General features: G+C 37.2%; 1 protein-coding gene across 2 annotated transcripts in view; it reads left to right on the top strand.

Moving 5' to 3' along the window:
* ARHGAP42 (Rho GTPase activating protein 42) overlaps positions 1-23,267 on the top strand; it is a 308,974-nt gene that overhangs the window by 279,997 nt on the left and 5,710 nt on the right. Inside the window, exons 17-23 of one of the 2 annotated variants that reach the window (XM_017545919.2) lie at positions 4-109; positions 7,820-7,979; positions 9,165-9,309; positions 10,803-11,183; positions 11,562-11,718; positions 13,703-13,765; positions 22,910-22,989. In XM_017545919.2, the coding sequence (XP_017401408.1) occupies positions 4-109; positions 7,820-7,979; positions 9,165-9,309; positions 10,803-11,183; positions 11,562-11,718; positions 13,703-13,765; positions 22,910-22,989 (1,092 nt within the window). Of the gene's footprint in view, positions 1-3; positions 110-7,819; positions 7,980-9,164; positions 9,310-10,802; positions 11,184-11,561; positions 11,719-13,702; positions 13,766-13,839; positions 14,211-22,909; positions 22,990-23,267 lie in introns of those variants that run through there. The other variant, XM_037744744.1, reaches the window with a different exon arrangement.

Consider the following 23,267-nt stretch of genomic DNA (forward strand, 5'->3'; position numbering starts at 1 on the left):
CAGAATCTGATGACCAAAACTACAGGGTGGAGGCTGTACATGCATTGGTGTACAAATTGCCAGAGAAGAACAGAGAGATGCTGGACATCTTAATAAAGCATCTGGTCAAGTAATTCTGTAACTTATATTGTTCATTTAACTTACTGTTCATCTGTGAAGTTTGTTCATGTCTTTTTAAAGTGTGTGATGTTATACCATTGCTATTATAATTAGAGTCCATTGAATTTGCTTAAAAAATAGTATGGCAGTTGGTTTTTAAGATATTTCTATGTGAGTGTGTGTACCTGGGTGTTTATTGCATATAATTATGCAAATAATTATCCTTTGCAATTGTTAAACTAATGATGAAACTAATTGGATGTGTCAATTTAAAAATGAAGGAGTATATAGTTTTTTTTTTCTCCCAGTTATTTTAGGCTCATAAACAATGAGTTTAAAGATCAGTGCTCTATAGTATCAAAGTCAACAGGTTCACCTAGGTCAAACTAACACCTAACTGGTAGATTCCCTCTGTATATTCACAATTTTGCTTGATCTCGGGAGAGTTTTCTAACTTTGCTGCTAGTTTATTCATATACTTTAAAAATCTCTCTTTGTAGATATTATATTACCCAGAATTATTTGCAGAAACAAAAGCAATAGTGTATGTGTTTATGTGTGTACATATATTTTATATATATATAAAGAGATAGTTTGGCTGATTTTAAGGAATTGGTTCACATGATTATGGAGGCTAATAAGTCTGAAATCTGCAGGGCTGGCTGGCAGGATACAGGCCCAGGGAAGAGTTGATATTGAAGCTTGAATCCAAAGGCAATCTTGAGACAGAATTCCTTCTTACTCAGGGAACTCAGTTGTTTCTCTTAAGACCTTCAACTGATTAGATGAGGCCCGCCCACATTATGAAGGGTAATCTACTCTACTTAAACTCTGCTCATTTAAATGATAATGTCATCTGAAAAGAGTACTTTCACAGAAACATCTAAGATAATCTTCAGCCAAATATCTGAGTATCATAGCCTAACACAGTTGACATGCACAAGTAATCATTATAAGTATTATATCTATCTACCCTTTCTCTCTCTAGAAATTGAAAGATACAGAGACAGCAACAAATACATATTTAAGCCCAAAGTGAGTTGGCCATGCTGCTGGAAACAAACATCTAAATCCAGTTTTAAACTTACTTAAGAATTTCCTGTAGCATTATTTAGTATTTAATAGGGATATTTCCTATTTTAATGAGTACCATGATTTAAATGAAGTGATTAATCCTTCATTCTTTGTTATAAGTATTAGCTCAATATATGCTCATTTGAGCCATGTACATTGGAAATATAACTTGAGTATCCCAAGTGTAAAAATCAGAAATTCAAAATGCTCCAAAATCTACAACTTTTTGAGTACTGAGATGATGCTCAGTTATAATTGGAACTTTTTGGATTTGGGATGCTCAACTGGTAAATATAATGCAGATATTTGAAAATCTGAAAAAAAAAAAAAAAAAACTTTGGATAAGGGGTACTCATCCTGTTCTCTAGCACTTTGGATAAGGGATACTCATCCTGTACTGCTACATAAACATATTCATAAATCTCATCCCAACTTGCAGGCTTTTCGATAATATAATAAATCTTTCCCCACATACCCATCACTACCACCACTATTTAAAATAAAAAGGAAATTTACTAAGATCAACATCACTTAAAGTTCATCATTAATTATTGACCCATAGTAGCACTTATTTTAGCTAGTGAACACAGGACTTGCTGTTGTTGGTCAGTCTTAGTTTTCAGTTGTTTGAGCTCTTCATGAAATTTACACAATTTATTAGACATTTTCTTGTTGGTCTTCAAACTAATTTTTTAGCAAACACTTTGAAAATTTCCTTTTAAAATCCACATGCGTGTCACATAAAATGTGTTTGCTTAATTATCCAGAATACTAGATTAATACAAGCTGCACCCTTAATGTGACTGTGTGTGGTTTTGGCATAGGGAATAGCACAGGAGAGTATCTGGCCACTAAAGAATGCGTAAATTACTTTGCTCATCCTTCCCCACCATTCCTGGCTTCTTTCTCGAACTTACAAGAGGTCAAGCCCTGCTCACCAAACAGCAGCTGTGGAATGTGCATTCATATCACCACAGACTTACTTATAAAAACAGCAAACAATAAATAACACTCTTGATCCTTGGCAACCTTTTATGGCTGAAAAAAAAAAAAATTAGGACAATCAACCTGGATTGGGATTCCAGAGAATAAAGGACTGATTCTGAATTTCCATTAATTAGCTCTGAAAAATGGTATAAATCATTGCTTTCTTCCTGAGAGTCTTTTTGTTTGTCTTGAAAACAAAGGCTGTCTGTGGTGTTTTCCTTGATTCTCAAATAATTTAAATATCTAAAAGTGTTATTTCTTAAATTACAAAAAAAAAAATGTATTGTGGGTGGACTTATCTATTCATTAGGAGATATAACATTTTAGAAAATTGTTATGGAATTTCTTTTGAATGTAAATGAAAAAGTGAAAGTTGATTTCTCCTAAATGAAAGCCTCTTCATTTTACACATGGTTCTTTGTTAGTGGTATTAAATTTGCCACTTTATTTAAGATGTTTTTAATTCAGTAAGATTCAGGTGGCCAATAATCCTTACTTAGTGCAAAAACAAAACTCTTGGTTCCCTGTTTGGAAAGCCCTCTCAGAAGCACATGACTTTGCTTCACGTATTTGAGTACTTAGTTATTAACTGTATATATATATATATATTATATCTCTAATAACTTTCACTTTTCATTTACATTCAAAAGAAATTCCATAACAATTTTCTAAAATGTTACATCTAATGAATAGATGAGACCACCCACAATACATTTTTTTTTGTAATTTAAGAAATAACACTTTTAAATAGACATATATATATGTTTATAATTGTTATATATTCCTATTAGATTGACCCGTTTATTATTATATTTTATCTTTATCTCTAATAACATTTCTTTGTTTTAAAATCTATTTTACATAGATTTAAAATCTGTTTTGTATGATATTGATACAGTTTTTCTGGCTTTAATTTGGTTACTGTTTGCATGATACATCTTCCATCCTTTTACTTCCCACCTATTTGTATTTCTGAATCTAATGTATATCTACTGTAGAATACATATAGTTGGATCTTATTGTTTTTTTAATTCAGTTTGATAACCTCTGACTTTTGATTGTATCGTTTGATCCATTTACATTTAACGTTATTATTGATGTGGTTGGACCTATGTCTGCCTTTTTTGTTTGTTTCCTGTATGTTTCATGTTGTCTTTGCTATTCAGTTTCAACTTTATTGCTTGTCCTAGTAGATATTCTAGAGCTTATCATATACATCTTATCAGAATGTACTAACTTAATTCATGTGAGCTATAGAAATATTATTTTTACATAGCTCTATTTCCTTTTTTGTGCTATAATTAATAAACATATATATATACATATATATATATATGTTACATCCCAACAATCAGCTGTTATAATTATTTATACAATTTTATGCCTCTTAATGAAGTTGAGGGAAGAAAGAGGAGCAAGTATAGTTATAGAATTTTATATGTTTATTAACCTTCTTATTTACCATTTATTAACCTTTTCATTTGTTCCTGTGAATTTGAGTTACCATCTGGTATTATTTTCTTACTCCAGTACAGCTTTGCTCTCATGCTTTTCCTTTTGTGCCATTATTGTCAAATATATTATATTTTTATACATTATGGGCCCAAAAATATAATTATTAATACATACATATTATTAAAATTGCATTTTAAATCAAGAAAATTAAGGAGAAGAAATGTGTATTTATAATCTTTTAATTACATAATTACCTATCCTTTTTTTTTTTTTTTTTTTTTTTTACATGTGCATTTGAATTATAGTCTAAGGTCACTTGCTTTCAGCCTGAAGAATATCCTTTAATATTTTTTTGTAATGTGGATCTGCTAACAATTTTTGTTCACTTGGGAATGCTTTTATTTCACCTTCCTTTTTGTAGGTTAGTTTTGCTAGATAAAAGATTCTTAGCTGGCAGACTTTTTTTTCTTTAAGCATTTTGAATATGCCATCCCACTGCCTTCTAGCCTTTATTGTTTCTACCGAGAAATCAGTTGATAAACTTATTGGGGCTCCTTGTAGACCCCAATAAGACTTTTTCTCTTGCTGCTTTCATAATTTTTCTTTTTTTCTTTGGCTTTCAGCACTTTTCCTGTTATATGTCTTGCTGTGGATATCTTTGCAATTATTCTACTTGGAGTTTGTTGAGCTTCTTGGATATGCAGATTAATGTTTTCAATCAAATTTGGAAAATTTTCAGCTACTGCATCTTTGAATATTTTTTTCTACTTCTCTCTTTCCTCTGCTTCTGGTACTCCCATAATAGATTTATTAGTGTGCTTTATAATATCACAGCGTTTTTTTCTGATGATCTATCTTCATTTTTTTTCTTTCTCTCCATTCCTCAGATTGCATAATCTCTATTGATACTTCAGGTTTACTGATTTACTCTTCTGCCAGGTCAAATTTAGTGTTGAACCACAGTAATGAATTTTTCATTTCAGCTACTGTACATTTACACTTCTATTTCCATTTGGTTCTTATTTTTAGAATACTCTGTTATTATTTATATTCTCTATTTGATGAAACATTGCCATCACACTGCCATACTTTATTTTTAGACATGGTTTTCATGAGGACTTTGGATATACTTATAATGACTTCTTTGAAGTATTTTTCTGTTAAATCTGACATTTGGGCCTGCTTACAGGCAGTTTTTGTTATCCACCTTTCTCCTGGTGCATGAGTCACACTTTCCTGTTTCTTTACATTGTCATAATTTTTGGTTGAAGACATGGCATTTTAGCTACTCTTTTACAATAACTCTAGATACTAATACTGATCCTCTGTTGCTTTTATTGTTGTTTACTTGTTTATTCCTTTTTTTTCTTTTTTTGAGATGGAGTCTCCCTCTGTCACCCAGGCTGGAGTACATGGCATGATCTCGGCTCACTGCAACCTCTGCCTCCCGGGTCCAAGCAGTTCTCCTGCTTCAGCCTCCCAGGTGGCTGGGATTACAGGCACCTGCCCTCATACCTGGCTAATTTTGTATTTTTAGTAGAGGTGAAGTTTCACCATGTTGGTCAGGCTGGTCTCGAACTCCTGACCTCAGGTGATCTGCCTCGGCCTCCCAAAGTGCTGAGATTACAGGTTTGAGCCACTCTGCCCAACCTATTTATTTAGTCTCTTTTTTAGTGAACTATTTTAATAAAGTCTATTTCCCCCTCAGTGTGAAGCATCTTCTATTATCTCTTCAGAGAATGCAGCCTCGGACATGACCACAGTCACCCAGGGGTAACAGTAGTTTCAGCAGAGTTCTGTTTATTTCCTTAGCTGATCTATAAAGCTGTCTGCTTCATTTGGTATCATACCCAGCTTGTTAGTTTTCACTAACTGCTGGGAGATTGCTCTGTTGTTTTCGACAACACACTGGAGCATATCTAGTTAAATTCTGGCTCCTTGCAGGGTCACTTTAAAAAGAAAAAACAAACAAAAAAAAACAATCTTTGAGACTTGTTATGATGCTAAGAGGGCTCTTTTTGACTGTCTCTTTCCCTAGTTATTTCTTACAATTTCGCGAGAGGCTCAGAGTTTTCTGTTCTTATGGAGTACACTCCCCAGGCCAAAATCTTTGACCCATTGCTCTTGGCACTTGCTGAAGGAGGTAGCCCGGAAATAAGGGAGATTGTGGTGCCAATATTCTTGGCCCGCTGCACCTCAGGTAAAGCCATCCACCGTAGGTGTGTGGCTAGTTGGAGGCAGAGAATTCTCTGGGCTGTAGAGGCCGAATTCCCAGTGAGGGCCTTTTCAGTTGTTTCATTCAGTTGAAACAATACAAATGGGCAGATCCTGATATACATTTTCCTCTTTAAATAAAAGAAAGGGAGATGTTCCAGAAGTTAGCAGTTGGGTATCAGCTCCCTACATGAGTTGAGGGAATAAGTTATAGAACCTACTGAAATGGTGAGTGGTAGGAGTCTGTATCAACTGAGCAACCCAGCAGAAGGAAAAATGCAGTGAAAAGGAAATCAGTTATCAAAATAATCCGTCTTCTGTGCAATGTAGTCATCAACCCACCTTTTCTAAACCAAGGTTTTGAGATTCCCAGGTTTATTCCTAATAAGCTTAATATTAACTGTATTCCACTTTATTTACATTGTAGGAACTATGACATTTTAGCAAAAGTCCTTAATGCTAATTTAATTTCAGGGGAAAATATTATCTTGAGATCATATATAATTTAATTTATTATTTCATTTAATTCTCGTAACAACCCAATATGGGTTGTTTTATATATATATATATATATATATATATATATATATATATATATATATATATATATATATATATAATTTAAAGATAAGGAAACTGAAACCTAGAGATATTAAATAACATAACCTAGCCCACCCAACTTCCAAGAGATGGATCCAGCTTTGAAACTAGATAGGCTTATTACATTTACATACTACTTTCCTGAGTAGATTTTCTAATACATATTAAGCAATTAATGTATAATATTTGATTATATTAAAAGGGAACTTGGATTGAAACTCTTCTTACTTGAACTAAATGCTTTCTTAGCTAGTGTTCTCTATGGCATAAGGAAAATGTCAGTCAGTGTGGCAGTCTTCTCTTCCTACCCTGTGTCAGGAGTTGCATGGATAGTCTAACATCCCGGATTTCCCATAAAATCTCACTTTTGGTTGTAGAATGCAGTTTGTGATGCATGGTCAGTCAGATATAAACGTAGTCTTGTGTTATACTAGTAACTTGACTTGGAATAAGAAAAATGAGTGGTTAAGTCAAACGAATGAGGTTTCCTGTACAGAATGTATCTAATTTCCAGAATAAATTAATGAACTAGTCAAAGTCATCCTTGATAGTTGCTAGAAGTACTTCACTCGGGTCACTGTTACCAGAGGTTTTTCATTTTATTGTCAAGCCAGCAATGGTGCTACCAGGTCTTGTCTCACTGTTGGCCTAGCACAGCACCCGGCACTAGGGAGGCATTCAGGGAAGTTTTGAATGGATGGAAGGAAGGAAGTGGGGGGAGGGGGAGGTGGGAGAGGTGGGGAGGAAGGAACAGAAGAAGGAGAGAGGGAAGGAGAAAGAAAAGAAACATGTGTTGGCGATTGATCCATCCTGGGAGCTCAAGGAACCCACTTACTTGCTGTCAGGAGACCTGAATTGAAACAGCATCTCTGTCCTGAATTTGTTGTGACCTCAAAATACACATTTCTTTAGGAGCTTCTGAGGTTTTTAAAATTTGTACAATAGGAATATCTGACTTACTGGGAAGATTAAATTCAATAATATATATGAAAATTCCTGGCAGTAGGTTCTCAGTAATATGTTTGCTGAGTCTGAATATAATTGCTACCAGTCTACTCTTAACTGTTTGTTCCAAAAAAATTATACTAGCATTGACAATACCAAACAGCTGATCATCTTTCTAGGGTAATTGTACTTGATTTAGGAAATTAGGGGTTTTTTTCTTTAATGGATTTTGGTTTGTTTGTAATTATGTTTTACTTGAACTAATGTTAACTGTTTACATCTTTTTAGGCCATACTCCAAATGCCAATTGGAAGTGGTTAAAAGTAGGACAATTTGCCTATAATGGCATATTTTATATTTTTTGCACCACAAATTCGATAGAAGAGACTATTTCATAATTTTGAAACATGTAACTTAAGATATTTTTGTTGCTCTTTATTTGCAGAGTATCACTGCACAGCCAACAAAATCTCATGACCGTCTCAAATCTTGGTGTCATATTTGGCCCAACACTAATGAGAGCACAGGAAGAAACTGTGGCTGCTATGATGAATATTAAATTTCAGAATATTGTGGTAGAAATTCTGATAGAGCACTATGAAAAGGTATGCTGAATTTTCATGGGGAAGTGTCAAGTTTTATATCTTTTAAAACAAAATTTTGCATTTGTATCATCTGTGAGCTTTATATTCCAATCATTTATTCTTATGAAATGTAAAAAGTTCATAAGTTTTGTATAAATTACTTCTTCATGGGGACTTCAATTTTCTTTCGTTGTTAAGTGCTTCTCAAAATTCTTAAGTTAGATGGCTTTCTGCATAATTGACTGCTAAAGGTTTTCTTCTTTACATTGTGTGGTAAATTTATTAATCCTATACAGAGAACACTTTAAAACCACTTTGTGGCTGGGTCTATTTAACCTTCTCTTTGTATCCCTTTGAAATCAAACTCTTAATTATTTAAAAGTAATGTTCTAACTAAACAAAAGAAAAAATACAGGGAACAGTCTTGAAGTCTTCTCTATATCTAGTCCCTAAGATGAATTTTTTGGGGGAAAAAAAAAAATCTTGGAATAACTATGGAAACAGGAAATTTTGAAAGCTGAATTAATTGGATTTTTAAGCAAATTCAGCCATTTAAGGTCTAATAATTTGCAATCCTTTTATCTCTGATCTGGTCCTTGTGAGAGAATGACTAAGCCCCTCTCCTCCCTTGGGTCCCTTCCCAGCACCCACAGAAGCATGCCCTTAGTGTGCATACAAGGGCACAAGCTGTCTCACAACCCAACAGCCCATGGCTGTGTCCTATAGCTCTGCTCATACCTTTACCTGCAGCTTGTCACATTCCTTGACAGCTCAGAGCCAACAGCAAGGCAGCATCTTCTCCTGAGAAGCAAGGAGCCATTCAGTGGGAAAAATAATACAGAATGAGCCTCAGTTCCTCTCAGGTTATGTTTTTTCAGAGCATGAAGGTGGAAAGAGACTATTACAATAAAAACAATCAATATGGCTTGACATGGACATTTATTCATATTTGGAAGGTTTCTTAAAATCATTGAAAGATCTTCTAAATTTTACTTTTGGGGAATGGGAGAGAATGAAAAAGAAAACCCAGAGAAAGAAATAATACTCCACATAAATGGAAAAGTTACAGTTGCTCTAGGATATTCATTTTTTGTAGCTGATTAAGTAGCACATAGTTCTAAGACTAAGAACTCTCAAAGCTTATTTTATGATGAAAGTGGCAATATCACCCTTTTATTGACCTTGGTCCATTTTTCTTATATATAGATTTTTCATACTGCTCCAGACCCAAGCATTCCTCTTCCTCAGCCTCAGTCTCGATCTGGATCCCGAAGGACACGAGCAATCTGCCTGTCTACAGGATCTAGGAAGCCCAGAGGGAGGTATACTCCATGCCTGGCGGAACCCGATAGTAAGTGCACGCGACCTTAGCGAGATGCTTTCTTCATTCTTTAATTCAGCTGTACTTCACTGTATTGGTAATTAGGTAGAAAGAGAAGATGTTCTCACTGATGCTCTTTTCCCAACACCTCCTCTTTTATCATTTGTATATTCTCTGTCAGTAGCTGTAAGGTTGCTTGGGTAAGCAAATTCATTATTGATACAAAAGGAAAGAAGTAGTTTGCTCAAGACCCTTTTTTCTGCAACTGTGATTAAGTACACTGGGTGCTACTTTGTAGCAGGTTTTGTCCTATTGTCAAAGTGGTAAAGAAGAAATCAAGACAAAGTCTGACTGAAGCTGTCATTTTCTTCCTTCTTTCACATTATGTTCTTAAAGCATTATCTCTTGGGTATCAGTGTCTGAAAAAGAAAAGAAATTAAAAAAAAAACAACACATATTATCATTAACTTACAATCCTAAGCCAAGCCCCAGGTGATGTGGGTGGCACCTTGAGACCCTGGCATGCATTAAACTGTGGCAGTTCTCATTCTGTTTTATACCCCCCCACCCCAATCTTTTGCCCACAGTCAATATTTAACAGAAAACAGTCAAAAACAATTTAATACAATTGTTACTGTATTAAAATAACAATTGTATTTAAATAACTAAAAGAATGTAATTGGATTGTTTGTAACTCAAAGGATAAATGCCTGACGAGATGCATACCCCATTTCCATGATGTGCTTATTTCACATTGCACACCTGTATCAAAATATCCCATGTTCTCCATAAATATATATACCTACCATGTACCCAGAAAATTTTTAAAAAATAAAAATAGTTAACAAATTTTTCATTTGGATATATGTGAATGTATTATTACGCTTTATCTGATTTTTCCTATAACTTGCTTTTAGGAACATTAGAAAATAAACCCAGAGAAATAGTCAGTTTCTTACATTTCTATATTCTTAGCTGGAAAGGAAAAAAGCCTTTGAAAATTGAGGTGCTTGAAATTTACTACTGATATTTAATGGTGCCTTTGAATGAAAGAAGGCTGAGTCCTTTGTAACTTGGAATTAATCACTTACGATCAGAAAAGTAAAAGAAAGCAGAAATATGTCATTACTATACCCCCTTTCATTGATTCCTTGTAATGTCATGAAGGAATCTTATTTCTCTTACTTCTGAATTCTGTTTCATAAACAAATCTTGTCTGAATTCAAGTCAGCCCACTTATGCTTCAAGAAGTAAAGTCATTACCTAAAGGTAGATAGTTCATGGGTACATATATAATTTTCCTAAAACACTCTTGAAAAATACATTCGGTGAGTTCAAATGCATATTTTAAAGCCTTTCTCCAGTACTGAGGACAATTCTCCATACAAGGTAGGGGCCTACCCCTTAAATAGGGTCAGGTGGCCACAGAACACATGCTAAGTTAGAGAACAGAAGGGTTTTAGTGACGCTGTTATCAGTAGATAGTTACACTTGCTTTTGTCTCTCTCCCGCCTACTCCTCAGGTGACTCCTATAGCAGCAGCCCAGACAGCACACCAATGGGGAGCATTGAGTCACTCTCTTCTCATTCCTCTGAACAAAATAGCACTACAAAGTCAGCTTCCTGCCAGCCCCGGGAGAAATCTGGAGGGATTCCTTGGATTGCAACCCCGTCATCTTCCAATGGACAGAAAAGCCTTGGTCTCTGGACAACTAGTCCTGAATCAAGTTCTAGAGAAGATGCAACCAAAACAGATGCAGAATCAGATTGCCAGAGTGTTGCTTCGGTCACCAGCCCAGGGGACATTTCCCCACCGATAGACCTAGTCAAGAAAGGGCCTTATGGGCATTCAGGACTGAAAAGAGCTTCTGCTACTTCTCTCAGATCCATCTCTGCAGCTGAAGGTAAACCAGAGTGGAACTTGTGCAAGATGTTATTTTCTCAGTATCACTTTTGCTGGATTATTCAGCATGATTAAGCAGGGATAAAGTTAATGGTGAAGAAACTAATGATGCTTATCTACTTTGTTCCTGTGCTTGGATTTTATAACCTAGGCACTGTGACATTTTTCCTGAATCTTTCCATGTCTGTGAAGTGATGTCTTTGTAATTACTGCAGATTTTGATCTCCCTGTGCGATGGGTTGCTGTGCTCAAAGAACATTCTGTACCTTCCCATTCGGGCTCAGAGAAAAATGCTTCCTTTTGTTATGCACATGTACTGTGTTATTGCTATTATGTTGTCTAATAGCACCTTGCCTATTTTCTTGGGCTTTCTTTTTAGGAAACAGGAGCTACAGTGGATCTATTCAAAGCTTAACTTCTGTAGGTTCCAAGGAGACACCCAAAGCTTCACCAAACCCAGACCTGCCTCCGAAAATGTGCAGGAGGTTAAGACTAGACACTGCCTCAAGCAATGGCTATCAGCGTCCTGGCTCAGTGTAAGTGAGAGTTTATATGTTTACTGTGTCTCCCAGGGATATCGAGGAGATGAGTGTTTCAGAACTCTTGGGAATTCCACAAGTTGAATAAGTTGGGAATACTTCATCTGTAGAGTGGGTACAGTCCACTTCTGTAGGACTCTATTCTATAAGTGATGTGTAAGTTAGAGTAGTTTTCGCATATATACAGAATCTCGCAGGGCAGCACTTCAAGCACTTTCCTTTGAAGCAGATCAATGACTTAATTTGAGGAAATGAAAATTGATGTATAATACAATAGTTATAAGCTTTGAAATTAAAGCGTTCCTATGAAAGACAAACATCCATCTCTCAGCTGGAGACTGTCATGTATTGACTATAAGCCAGATCCCTGCTCTTCTATTTTAAAGCAGCTTCTTTCTCTCTTCCATTCTACACCCCTACCTGAGTCCTCAGTGATTTAAACAAGCTAGTGGAGAATTAGGAACATGAAAGGCAAAAGAGGGTACTTCTCATCAAAGGAAATGATACAGAGGTGTAAAGGCTGATAGGAGAAGGGAACACAGACGGGAGGAGGCAGTGGGGAAAGAAGAACAATGGAAGCAAGCAACATCCAGAGATATATAAAGTTTCTCTTCCTTTCATTTTGTTTCTCTGACATTTGCTGAGAATTTCCTAATGCTATCTGAGCCATTACTAGATGTCTTTACATGAGTTACCTCTTCTAAGGTCTGCAGTGTCCTTTTGAAATGGGGAGTATAAACCACATTTTAGAGATGATGAAAATTGATGCTTTCTAAGGTTTCCAACCTAGGGTTCTCTGACTTCAATTCTGTGTTCTCTCTGTTATACCATCCCCATTTTTAATATGATAGTATTCTTCCTGACATTTTAATTATTCATTAAAAGCCCAGTAAGACATTTTACTAAGCCGATTTCTATAGGAACTGTGCCATAAATTCATTAGTTCATCGTTTTCTTGGACAAGAACCTTTTGGTTGCAGAGCAGGTTCAACGTAAGTTATCTCTGTTTGTTGGAAATCCAGTTACAGTGGTATAGGCAAATATATTTGTCAAAGTGTCTACTAACCACTGTGTATAGTTCTAGCCATTAAGGGAGAGAAATGTTAAGCCAATATGTTAGGGAAGATGAGAGACTAGAAACTCCATTCTCTGTGGAGGAAAGAGAAAAGCTTCTGTTTTGTGATTGTACTGTTAAAGAAGAAATTCAAATGAGAAAAATGTATGTTCTATATTAGGTCTAAAATGATCTTTGAGATTATCAAATGGCTTGGCTCTGGGAGAATAGTTTGTCGATTAAAGAAGTAAGATAGATTTTTTTTTTAATCTAGCTTAGATCATCAAAGAATCTTATATCGTCTTCCAGCAAATATAGAAACTCTTTCAGTTCTTTTCAGTCATACCCAATAGTCTTACCTGTTCAACTAGATCATATCCTGTCTGTCTTGCCCTCCTTGGTTCAAAACAAGATGTAAATCCACAGATTAGTTTATTGGCCATATTTTCAGAGTTTGTCCTTTTCACTCAACAGACGTATGTTCACATATAAAAAAATACTCAAGATAGTGTTATAACTAGTGTTTTGTTAGCTAACAGAATGAAAACAGTTCTTTTGTCAACATGATTTGATTCTTTGCATCTTCACTTGTGGCTCCACAGGAGTCGGTAAGTGCTGCGGGGAGCAGAGTAGAGAGAAAATGTTCCTTTTACTGCTCCCATGTTTTTTTGGGATAAAAAGGATGAGGACGGTAAGATCCCCAGAGGAAGTAGCTGTAGGTTTACTGCAGTCTGATACTCTGTAAGCTGGAGGTTAGATCTAAAAGTCTCATTGACATTAAAGCTTAAAACAATTAAAATTCTGTCCCAATTTTGGAAGTGGTTCTTAACCATTTTTTGTCTCGTTTAACTGGTAATCCTGAATTTCAGTTTAAGCAGAATGAATGTGATTGACTTCATAAAACTTGCATTTTAAATCATTTTTCAGAGTGGCAGCAAAAGCTCAACTGTTTGAAAATGTTGGTTCGCCTAAGCCAGTTTCTTCTGGGCGGTAAGTTCTCAAAACCTTTAAATGCATTTTTTTATAAAAAAAAAAGTGGTGACATTGTTGCTTTGTATTGATGTGGCACTCTGTGATAGCTCCAACTCTCTGTTATGCAGATGGCAAACTTACACCCAGTGGCCCTTCAGAGGAAGCCATGTCTATAAACAGCATTTATCCTCTCAGATTGTTATAGTGATGTCTCATTTGCTGAAATCTTCACAGAAGGGTTCTAAACAAATGCATTTACTAGAAGATAAAAGTTGCTATAATCCTTCTTACAGCTTTGATGACAGTCATTTTAGGAATACTTTTCAAAAGCATGTTCTTGATTTTTAAAAGTTATGTAACTTTTTCTGAAGCAATCATCATGGACATCCATTGAAAAATATGGTTACTCTTAAGGACCACTGACATGTTGTAGAGTTAATTGCCCAAGGCTATTCTAAACGAGTACAGAACTTCATTAGGGTTCTCAGATTTTACATTCCGCTCCATTATGAGTTGTTACATTGCTGCTGTTAATGTGGTTGCTTCTAAAGTTCCTGCTTTACTCTTTTTGCTTTCAAATGTATTCTTCTGATCTACAGTGGGCTTTGGTTTTTAATTCGAATAATGGAATGTAATATAGGCAGGGGCTTTTCACTATTTTCTTTTTTTATTATCAGCAGCTAGTACGTACGGGTAGGAGACACTCCAGAAATGCTTAATGTTGAAATAGCATATACATGGGAAAACTTGAAGAAGAAATCTTGATTTCTCCTTTAAATGTACCAAGACATTTTTGAGCATCTCATGTCTGGCTAATTGAGGCTGTGAAGTAAAGGAATCACAGATAATTGAGTTATTGCTGTATAGTTTCTCTAAAAGTTATTTAACCAAATAATTTTTATCAAACTATTAAAGTATGTGAACTTTTACAGCAAACATTTTAAAAGTACCTATATGTTACTGGGCATGTGATAGTTATTAAGGATAACAATGACCTTCATACCCTTTTTGGTTTTGTTCAAAGCCCAGTGAGGGCCATCATGTATTAGGTTTTATGTTTTGTCTTGTTTGAGATGGAGTCTCATTCTGCCACCCAGGCAGGAATGCAGTGGTGCGATCTCAGCTCACTGCAACCTCCAACTCTCAGGTTCAAGCGATTCTCCTGCCTCAGTCTCCCGAGTTGCTGTGACTGTAGGTACAGGACATCATGTCCAGATAATTTTTTGTATTTTTAGTAGAGACAGGGTTTCACCATGTCAGCCAGGATGGTCTCGATCTCCTGACCTCGTGATCCGCCCACCTCAACCTCCCAAAGTGCTGGGATTACAGGCATGAGCCACTGCACCTGGCTGTATTAGGTTTTTTTTTAACTGTACAGAGTAGACCCACTTTGGAATCTTCCTAGAATAATGGTCATTGCCTATCATTTAAATAGCTGAGCCCACAGTGCTCACACCTTACCTCTGTCAGCAACGTCTTTATCTGCTTCCTTTTGACCAAGACATGGTGAAAACTACACCCCATGAGTGTCATAGCAAAGAAAATTTCTCTGAGATTTTCTTTTTAAGTCTTACTATAAAGGATTTTAACCTTGCTACTTCTTCTGTTGTGCCGTATGGTTGAATTGCTCACTAGATGGAGCCCTTTTATTAGGAAGCTCTAAAAAGAGTCTACCTGTTAGGTAAAAACTCAAGTAATCGTAACCAAAGAGGTAATCCTCATAGAGCTTTAAGAAAACAAGCTATGGATAATGTAAATCGGAAAGCCAAAACATAATAAAAACTCAGATGTTTAACAGTCAACTCTACTCCTTTTTTTTTTTTATTTGAGGCAGAGTCTTACTCTCTTGCCCAGTGTGAGACATTGGCACAATCTCAGCTCACTGCAACCTCCACCTCCCGGGTTCAAGTGATTCTCCTGCCTCCTGAGTAGCTGGGATTACAGGCACCCACCACCACACCCAGCTAATTTTTGTAATTTTAGTACAGATGGGGTTTTACCAGGTCGGCCAGGCTGGTCTTGAACTCCTGATCTCAGGTGATCCACCCGCTCAGACTCCCGAAGTACTGGGATTACAGGTGTGAGCCACCGCGCCTGACCAACTCATACTTCTTTCATATGTTTTTACATTCTGAATACTCTAAATCTACCTCTAATGGGGATCAGCATAAACTTAGAGCTCACTCAGTTCTACCTTCAGAGTTGCAGTCTGTCAGTCCACAACACTTGTGATTTGTGTCACAACTTTTCACTGAGATAGGCACAGGGGAACACAAACAAACTTTAGGTGACAGAGACCCTAGTTCACATTTTTAGTTCACCACTTTCTAGTTTGTGTAACCTCAGAGTTACAGATTTTGTGGAATCTATTTTCTATATGTATACACTGAAGGTAGTAATCTCAGCTTGCCACATTGTTGGGAATGTACACCATACTGTGTTTAAACAGGACAGGTACACTGTAGATGGTTTCTACATTAATAACTATTATTACGATTATTGTTGAAACAGGTTGCCTAAGACGCTCAAGCCTCTAATTAATATATTAGTGGTATTTAAACACTAAACACTAACTCTTAACAGTCACCTCAGATTCTTTCGTACTCTTAAATAAAACTGAACAACTCGCAGAAGTTAAGGGAATTTCTCTGACTAACCTCCTACCGTGCCTATCTCATTTTTTTTTCCTAAGGAGCTCAAGGTTACCCTTGAATTAGACCTTGAAAGAGATAGAACCAATAGAGGCAGTAGGAAGCCTAGCCATATTTGGGCAAGAGACCAGTTGGGATATTTTAGTGGATGGTCTTGAAAAGCAACCCCTCTGCCATTGCCCCACGCACTACATGGTGGGTGATCTAATCAATGATGCACCGGAACAGATCACATACCAGGAGCTTGTGAAGGTGAGAGAACAGTCAACCATTTAGGATGGAACTGGTGAGATTTAAAAGGCCTTAATCAGGAGAGTAGCGAAAGGATGAAAAGCTATAAGGAGATTTTTAGGCTAGGATCAGGATTGGGCAACTGTTTTGATATTGGGAATAAGAGACAGGTAAAGAAGTTTCCAAGTCTCTGAGACAGTGTCTGAAAGAATGGTGGTTTAGCTTCTGATCTTAGCTTGTGCGTATGTAGGAGGAAGTGAAAGTTTTGGCCATAGGGTTTGAGGAGGCTGAGGGCCAATGAGAGGCAGCTGGAAATGCGCAGCTGGAACTAGGAGAGAGCATGGAGTTTGATGCCATTTAAGAAACTTCTGGCTGGGCGCGGTGGCTCACGCCTGTAATCCCAGCAGGTTGGGAGGCCGAGGCGGGTGTATCACGAGGTCAAGAGATCGAGACCATCTTGGTCAACATGGTGAACCCTGTCTCTACTAAAAATACAAAAATTAGCTGGGCATGATGATGCACGCCTGTAGTCCCAGCTACTCAGGAGGCTGAGGCAGGAGAATTGCTTGAACCCAGGAGGCGGAGGTTGCGGTGAGCTGAGATCATGCCACTGCACTCCAGCCTGGGTAACAATAGCAAAACTCCGTCTCAAAAAGAAAAGAAAAACAAAACCAAAAAAAAAAGAAACTTCTACACAGCAATTACACTGTATAGGTGAAGGTGAGGGTACCTAGCAAGGGGGCTTACTAAATGAAAAAGAACACATGGCCAAGCATTGGTCTTTGGGGAATGGTTTTATTTAGTTCAGACAAAAAAGAATGTACAGGATGAGAAGGCATGACCAACAGTGGCAGAAGCTGCAAAAAATGGTTTAGGAGATCAGGAGAGGACACTGTTTTTAACTTCTAAGACATATGGGAGATCTGTAAGAAAGCAAGTTCACTGGAATGGGAGGGGCCGTGCTGCAAGACTTGTTAAAATGAAGATTCCAGGGTTTTGCCATAGACCTTATAAACCCACAATGTCCGAGACTAAGGCCTGAGGAATCTGCATTTTTGTCAACCTCCCTGAGTGATTCTCCTGTACATAAAAGTTTGAGAATTTTTGGAATAGAGAAAAATATCTTGTGCCTGGCACAGCCCTAAGCAGAGATTGGTTATTTACAGTTGTTTTCCTTAACCTATAAAATCCCTTTAAGAGCCAAATGTCACTAGGTTGTGTCTTACCATGATAAAGGCATATGAACCTTGACATGGGTCTCAGTTATACTCAGGAGAACATCTTTATTTCTGCTTTCATTTCATTGTTTATCCAGCTGACATTCAGGAGCCAGTTGTTCTGTTTCCATGTAGTTGTACGGTTCTGAGTGAGTTTCTTAATCCTGAGTTCTAATTTAATTGCACTGTGGTCTGAGAGACCGTTTGTTATGACTTCCATTCTTTTGCATTTGCTGAGGAGTGATTTACTTCCAATTATGTGGTCAGTTTTAGAGCAGGTGTGATGTGGTGCTGGGAAGAATGTATATTCTATGGATTTGTGAGTTTGAATTTTTAAAAGGCTGTATATCACTGGTTTAGAGCACAGTTACTTATGTAAGACACACATAAGATGCAGAAATCATTATAACACACATAAGAAAGGAAAAAAATTAATGATTTTCCTTTAGAAAATGTGAAAACTAATAAGTAAATTAAAACCACTTATAACTTTATCACCTGAAGAAAACTGTTAAAATTTGGTGCACAGCATTCTAATCTCATCTTTGGCAGTGGTTGTCAAACTTCTTAATCTCACAACGCCTTTATAAATTTAAAAGATCGATAAGGATCCCCAAAGGGCTTCTGTTTTTATGGATTATATGTATTGATATTTACTGTATTAGAAATTCATACAAAACATTTTAAAATATGTATTTATTTAAAATAACAATAAGCCCATTACATATTAGCACGAATAACATGATTTTTTGAAAAATGATATTTTTCCAAAACAGAGTTGAACTGTTTTATATTTTTTCGGCTATCTTTAAAACCTGACATAATACAAAATAAATGAATTATCATATACATTCCATTAGCTTCAGATCAATGATGTCTTAGGCTCCTGCCTGCCCCTCTATCGTCCCTCCACAGGTTCCCCTCACCACCTTTGGAAAACTACCCTGTGATAAACAAACAGAAAAGGACACATGGGCGGGGGTACTGGGAGGGTGGGGGAGTTCACTATATTGTTGCTATCATAGTGCCCAACACACAATCGATGCTCAATAAAATTGTTGAATGAGTAAATAAAATACACATTTTTAACCTAAAAATACTTTGTTACTCACTTTTTCACTTCATTTTTTGCAATATGCATAGCTTTGACACAAGCAGCTTTAACTCTGCAGCCCAAGTGGACGTTTTTAGCATTGAGGCATTCAGATATTCGAGCTGGAAATAGCCAGTGTTTGTTGGAAAAAAAATCTATGAAAAGAACATGTAATTAATTGTAAGAAATCTCTGGCTGGGCATGGTGGCTCAAGCCTGTAATCCCAGCACTTTAGGAGGCTGAGGCTGGTGGATCATGAGGTCAGGAGATCAAGACCATTCTGGCTAACACAGTAAAGCCCCATCTCTACTAAAAATACAAAACCTTAGCCATGCGTGATGGTACGTGCCTGTAATCCCAGCTCCTCGGGAGGCTGAGGCAGGAGAATGGCTTGAACTCGGGAGGAAGAGGTTGCAGTGAGCCAAGATCGCACCACTGCACTCCAGCCTGGGTGACAGAGTGAGACTCCATCTCAAAAAAAGGAAAAAAAAAAAAAAAATAGAAATCTCCAGCTAAGCTGGCTCACTCCTGTAATCCCAGCACTTTGGGAGGCAAAGGCAGGTGGATCATTAGGTCAAGACATTGAGACCATCCTGGCTAACACGGTGGAACTGTGGGCTTAAGGCGAGTGGATGGCTTGAGCTCAGGTATTTGAAACCCTGTCTCTACAAAAAATACAAAATATTAGTTTGCATGGTGGTACACACCTAATAGTCCCAGCTACCTGGGATAAGATGGGAAGATCACCTGAGCTCAGGAAGTTGAAACTGCAGTGAGCCATGATTGCACTGCTGCTTTCCAGCCTGAGCAACAGAATGAGACACTATCTCAAAAAAAAAAAAGAAATGCAGTCTAATACTTCACTAGATTGGTGTGCTCTAATTTATTTTCCAAGTTCTCTATTCTCTATTGATGAATACTTAAGATTGTTGTGATTTAAAAAACTTTTCACTTTTATATATAGTATTGCTCTAGTGTCTACCTCCGTGCACTTCTATTTCCTTCAGAAGTGAAACTGTCAACAGCATCAGAATGTGTGTATGTATCATTGTTAAGCAGGCCTCCAGATGACATTGTATCAATTTTGGTGAATTTTTAAAATTTCTCTTATGTTTAAGATAAGCATTGGCAAATTTTGCACACTGACCCAATCAAACTTTTGTTTGTAATTTTATTCATTAAATGCATTCAGTGGCATTCAGAATTAGGAATGAGGCTTGTGGGCAGATCATTTTCTGAGGATAAGGGAAGAAATGGCTTTCGGTACTGTGCCATTACCTGACTCTCCCAAGCAGTAAGAAGCAGAATTTTCAAAATCCTTTTCAAAGAGAGATTAGAATCTTCTGAAGAGAGACACAATAGGTGACAGTGTTATTTTCACATCTTCTTCAATACACCAAGGCAGGAAAAGAGGAAGCATTAGCACCTGAGGGAACTTCGCTGATACAGAAGTCTACATTAAATCATCAAAGCTCTCTGCAGAGTTAACACCTGCAGTTACAGATCTCAGCAGAAGAAAATTCTGTCAAGTCAGTGCACAGATAATTGAAAAGTCATGACAGGTAGTATTTGGGACTGTGTGATTTCGACACATTTAACAATATATATGTCTTTATTTATTTAGCTATATAATCATTCTGTATGCTTTCTGCCTCCCTCAGCCAGTCCCATAAAAAACTATAAAAGTAAGAAGAACATTTATGTCTAAAACATTAATTACAAGATTTGGGGTACATTTTAAAGTGTAGTTTTGAAAATTATGTCATCGTAAAGAATATTATACTGTAATCACTTCTGGAACTTTGGAAATTTTTTTCTTATAGCTCTTTATAATTTATCATAATGATTCAAAGAAATATGACAATGTTTACTGGAGAAAGCTGTTGCTATTAGCAAATATGATTTTTTTTGAAAAATCATTCCTGTTTTTTAGGGAAATGGCTCTGCAGTCCTCAGTAATATCCTGATCAAATGAAATGGTTATAGTTGGCTAGAAATTTATAGGGAAAAAGTTTATATTCTATTGGAGACTACCATAGTCTGATTGTTAGAAGTCTTCAGAGCCTGATAGTGTTCTCACTTCCCACCTGGATGCATCCAGCATACCCATGTGCAGGTGTTCACGTGCATACACACAGTTCTTTAAAGTCCTGTCCTTCTCCGAGTCCTACTTCCTCCATTCTTCCTTAGACCACGTTTCACTGGGACGTTGTGCTATGTGGGCTGAGGGTCATTCCCAAACGTGCCCTCCTAGCAAGCTTTCTGAAAGTACAGCCTGAGGCTCACCTCTAATGAAACAGACAGGAGGCAGGTCCAGAATTTTTCTCTCTGTGCTTCCCAATCTTCAGATGATCTTTGGGGACCCCAGTTTAAATGGCTGGGCCTCATTCTGGAAGTGTAGAGTTAAGACCCAGGGTTGAGCCAACAGGGAAATGAAATTATAATGTAATGCTGCTGCATGGCAGAGCTTTGGATGCAAATATTGCTGATGCTGCTTTGCAGGTATAGGGCTGGGACCCCAAGGAGGAGAGATAAGGTGCCCATTTTCTCATTCATTTAGTTAACATTTACTGAGTTATTACCAAGCAACAGACATTGCTGGTGCTAGCTAGGGGAGAAGATAAAAATATCAGCAATAGTAACAAAATACCATATACTAACACCATGCAGACTTGAAGCAGGAAGATGTGATAGTTACCTGGGCAACTATTTTAGAGAGTATGATTAGAGAAGGCCTGACCTGCAGCAAAACTCTTGAAACTGAAGGTGAACCTGAAGTACATTGCCATGTGAAGATCAAGAGGAAAACATCCCAGGGCATGGCCATTGCTGGCCTGAAGTGGGAGTGAGTTTGGCGTGTTCGAAGGAAAGAAAGAGGGCCACTGTGACTGGAGTAAAGTGGGAGAGCAGAGGTGGGGACATAGAGAGGCAGGGGCCAAAGTAGGAAGCCAGTTGAAAGGTTGTCAGGGACGTAACATGATCTGATGGGCATTTTAAAGCTGCCCTCTGGCTGCTGTATAGAAAATGGATTGTAAGGGAATAAAAGAAGAAGACTAGAGGTTCTAGGAAGCTAAGAAGCCATTCAACCAACCAGGTCGGAAACCCTATTGTCTTGGACTCTGGTTGTGGAAGAGGTGGTAAGTGCGTGCAGTTGGGATCAATTGCAAGTCTTACCAAGGTCATTGAATGTTGCAGATTAAAGGATACTTGCCTGGTGCCTTGATGAGCAGCCTCAGATGATGCCTTTTCAGTGTCTGCTCAAATATTTTTGGATCATATTTTGTATGTAACTCTAAATTCTGGCTTCACTCGAAAAATAAAAAGAGTATCTGACTACGTTTTGCACGAATTTGCATATAGTGACAGAGGTTGAGAGCTGAGTGGTTGGCTTCTCTTTTTAAGAATGTGTGTACTCCAGTTTGCAAAGCCTCCACCTGTTCCCGTCATCTTCCCGATGGTGAAGTTATGGTCGGTTGTGACTTATCATCTACGTATCCTATAATTTTCCCTATATTATACCTAATCAACTTACTTGCCATATTCTTTAAGCCTTTTAATTTTTGGATCTCACCTCAGATAGTCTGAACATGAAAGTGGGGAAAAAAAAAAGCTTTGGGGCACCTTGGTTCCTATACAGCTGTAAAAACAGCCTATTTGGCAGCTTATTAAACAATTAAATAAAATCAGTCTTTAAAAGGTACCTATGTTGTTATCAGCCAAGGGTGACCCTGAAGAGCATTTCCTAGAAACACAAGAAGGGTTTCTAGTGTGCTAATTATCCTGGATTTCTTGATCTGGTAACATGGCTGTGTTCAGTGGAAAAAGCACCAATGTACACTTACGTGTGCACTTTATGTACATTATGTTCCAATTACAAGTAAAAATTAATAGTATTCTTTAAGAGTAGTTTTAAATATAGATGTACTTAGGTTGAGTGTTGAGGTTTTGACAAATTGTCTTGTTCTTTCAGCCAAGCCAAAGCCATGTATTCCTGTAAAGCAGAGCACAGCCATGAGCTCTCCTTCCCACAAGGAGCGATATTTTCTAATGGTAAGTACATCAGTTCCCTCTGCTTAAGTTTATCATCATGGGGAGGATGAAGGAATAGTATGATGGTATGAGTTTAGAGCAGAAGCGAGAAGCCTCAGATGGACATGCCTCTCATGATGGACATGCATGAACACATCAAATCCTTCTGGGTGGCATGCACCTGTAGTCCCAGCTGCTTAAGAGGGCAAGCCACATACATACATACATATATACATAAAAATTTCTAAATTCCATTTGGATTCATTCCTCCCCTGCAGGCACTTGTGTGTATGTGCCTG

The sequence above is a fragment of the Cebus imitator genome, unplaced genomic scaffold (genome assembly GCF_001604975.1).
Source record: "Cebus imitator isolate Cc_AM_T3 unplaced genomic scaffold, Cebus_imitator-1.0 Scaffold182, whole genome shotgun sequence".
Classification (NCBI taxonomy): Eukaryota; Metazoa; Chordata; class Mammalia; order Primates; family Cebidae; genus Cebus; species Cebus imitator.